The 2,753-nt window shown below is 53.9% G+C and overlaps 1 protein-coding gene across 1 annotated transcript; it reads left to right on the forward strand.

Moving 5' to 3' along the window:
* LOC125527529 (AP2/ERF and B3 domain-containing protein Os05g0549800-like) lies at positions 1-1,500 on the forward strand. The gene has a single exon (XM_048692041.1). The coding sequence runs from the start codon at positions 122-124 to the stop codon at positions 1,298-1,300; it is 1,179 nt and encodes a 392-aa protein (XP_048547998.1). The 5' UTR covers positions 1-121; the 3' UTR covers positions 1,301-1,500.
* Positions 1,501-2,753: the final 1,253 nt, after the last annotated feature.

The following is a 2,753-nucleotide window of genomic DNA, read 5'->3' on the forward strand; positions in this document are numbered from 1 at the left end:
TCTGCTGCTCATCTACCTACCTACTGCCTCCATTCCCACCACAGCTAGCTTCAGCTTTTAGCTAAGCTCTACTTCTCTCCCGAGCTAAGCATCTTCTTGATTTCTCGGTGATCGGATTCGGATGGACAGCGCGAGAAGCTGCCTCGTGGACGACGTGAGCAGCGGCGCGTCCACGGGCAAGAAGGCCTCTCCGTCCCCGGCCGCGCCGGCGACCAAGCCGCTGCAGCGCGTGGGCAGCGGGGCCAGCGCGGTCATGGACGCGCCGGAGCCCGGCGCCGAGGCGGACTCCGGCCGCGTCAGCAGGCTGCCGTCCTCCAAGTACAAGGGCGTGGTGCCGCAGCCCAACGGGCGCTGGGGCGCGCAGATCTACGAGCGCCACCAGCGCGTCTGGCTCGGCACCTTCACGGGGGAGGCCGAGGCTGCGCGCGCCTACGACGCGGCGGCGCAGCGCTTCCGCGGCCGCGACGCAGTCACCAACTTCCGCCCGCTCGCCGAGTCCGACCCGGAGGACGCCGCCGAGCTCCGCTTCCTCGCTGCCCGCTCCAAGGCCGAGGTCGTCGACATGCTGCGCAAGCACACCTATCCCGACGAGCTCGCTCAGTACAAGCGCGCCTACTTCGCCGCCGCTGCGGCGTCCTCCCCTACATCGTCCTCGGTGCCTCCCGCCTCGTCGCCCTCTTCGGCGGCTGCGCCCTCGCCGGCGGCGCGGCGCGAGCACCTGTTCGACAAGACGGTCACGCCCAGCGACGTGGGGAAGCTGAACCGGCTTGTGATACCGAAGCAGCACGCCGAGAAGCACTTTCCTCTCCAGCTTCCTTCCGCCGGCGCCGCCGTGTCCGGCGAGTGCAAGGGCATGCTTCTCAACTTCGACGACTCGGCCGGCAAGGTGTGGAGGTTCCGGTACTCGTACTGGAACAGCAGCCAGAGCTACGTGCTCACCAAGGGCTGGAGCCGCTTTGTCAAGGAGAAGGGCCTGCACGCCGGCGACGCCGTCGGGTTCTACCGCTCTGCCTCAGGCAGCAACCAGCTCTTCATCGACTGCAAGCTCCGGTCCAAGACCACGACGATGACGACGACTTTCGTCAACGCGGCGGCCGCCCCGTCGCCGGCACCCGTGATGAGGACCGTGCGACTCTTCGGCGTCGACCTTCTCACGGCGCCGGCGCCGAGTCACGCGCCCGAGCACGAGGATAGCAGCATGGTGCCCAAGACAAACAAGAGATCCATGGACGCCAGCGCAGCGGCCACACCGGCGCACGCGGTCTGGAAGAAGCGGTGCATAGACTTCGCGCTGACCTAGCTAGCTAGCGTTTTTCCTCCATGGTTGCTTTGCTTGCTTCCAAATTGCCATGGTAGTAGCTTAGAGCTCTTGATCGATCCAAGTGTTTGCCTTTTTTCCCTCTTCTTCTCATACACAAGTTAGCTCTAAATCCAGTCTTCTTTAATTAATCTACTGTAAATTAAGCCCGTTCTCGAAATGGCAAGTGTTCACCGAAGAAATGCTACCAATTATGACCTAGATATCTCTGAAGAGAGAGAGAGATCTGGATGACTACTCCATGCCAGAAGCTAGCAATATGTTATGCATATTTGGAGCTTTTCATCTGGCCATCCCCTTCATCTCCCAAACTGGGATGCAAGGAGACGTCGGTTTCGCGGCTACATGTCGCGATTTGACTCTCTCGTTTTGGTGCCCTTTCTCATGTCATGTGGGTTGAGAGGACTGCGACGCGTGCTACAGGCGACGGTCCAGGCCAGGTGCATGCATGTGGCTCGGCCGCAAGTGCAGAAAGGCTCCGGGAGTTATCTGATCCCCGGCCCATAATTGTATGCATGCAGATGCATGCACCTCACCTGGCCATGAGATGATATGGCCAATGGCGATGGATGTGATACGCTCGATCTGTATATGCTATACTTAGCAACAGCAGGAAACTAAAGTGGGCACTGGCACTGTGTGTATGTGACAGGTGGGAGAGAGATGGGGCTAGCAGCTACCTAGCAACAGGGGAATAATGTTAGGGAAACATTATTGTGGCAAGCTACGTGCTTGTCTATTCATCCGTTCGTTCGAAATTTTCCTAGATCTATGACTGTTAAGGGTAAAAAAATTCAATGAAATTTTGCATATTTTAGTGGGTCCAAAATATTTTTAACCCGGAAAGCCAGGGCAGATTCAAATTAATTTCAGAATAAATTTAAATTCAGTTAAAATTCATTAAAAATAAGTGGGAATTATAACTGTAAAATCCAAAATCATTTCTGTAATATGCAAATTTTCACATATTTCGGAAGGTCCAAAACTGGTTTGTCCTCGAAATTGAAAAGCTCAACAAATGACCCCATTTCATACAATCCTACAAACTAAAATCACACTACTGTAAAACAAATGTCACACAACAATAATGGAAAGTTTAGTTGTTGGTGATGTGCGAGCTTAGATGAATGACATCTTACAAAATTCCACGCAACTGCAAATTACCAAAAATCTTATTGTAATGTTGATTAAGCGAGGCATCGAGAAAATTCAGTTGAAACTATGTGATTAAATACCACCATGGAAGGTTGTGTGTTCGATCATGTCAAATTAAGTTGTGGTATATTGACCATTGGTTTCAAAATTTGAAGTTCCTATATTAATGAAACTGTTAGTTGAAAATCACCTCTTGGTAGGGTGATGGTGATAGCGTTTTGTAAGCGACTCCACCCAGTGCCCAAGGTGGTCCACGGACCATCAGTGGATTTTGCGACCG

Source organism: Triticum urartu, chromosome 1, assembly GCF_003073215.2.
Source record: "Triticum urartu cultivar G1812 chromosome 1, Tu2.1, whole genome shotgun sequence".
Classification (NCBI taxonomy): domain Eukaryota; kingdom Viridiplantae; phylum Streptophyta; class Magnoliopsida; order Poales; family Poaceae; genus Triticum; species Triticum urartu.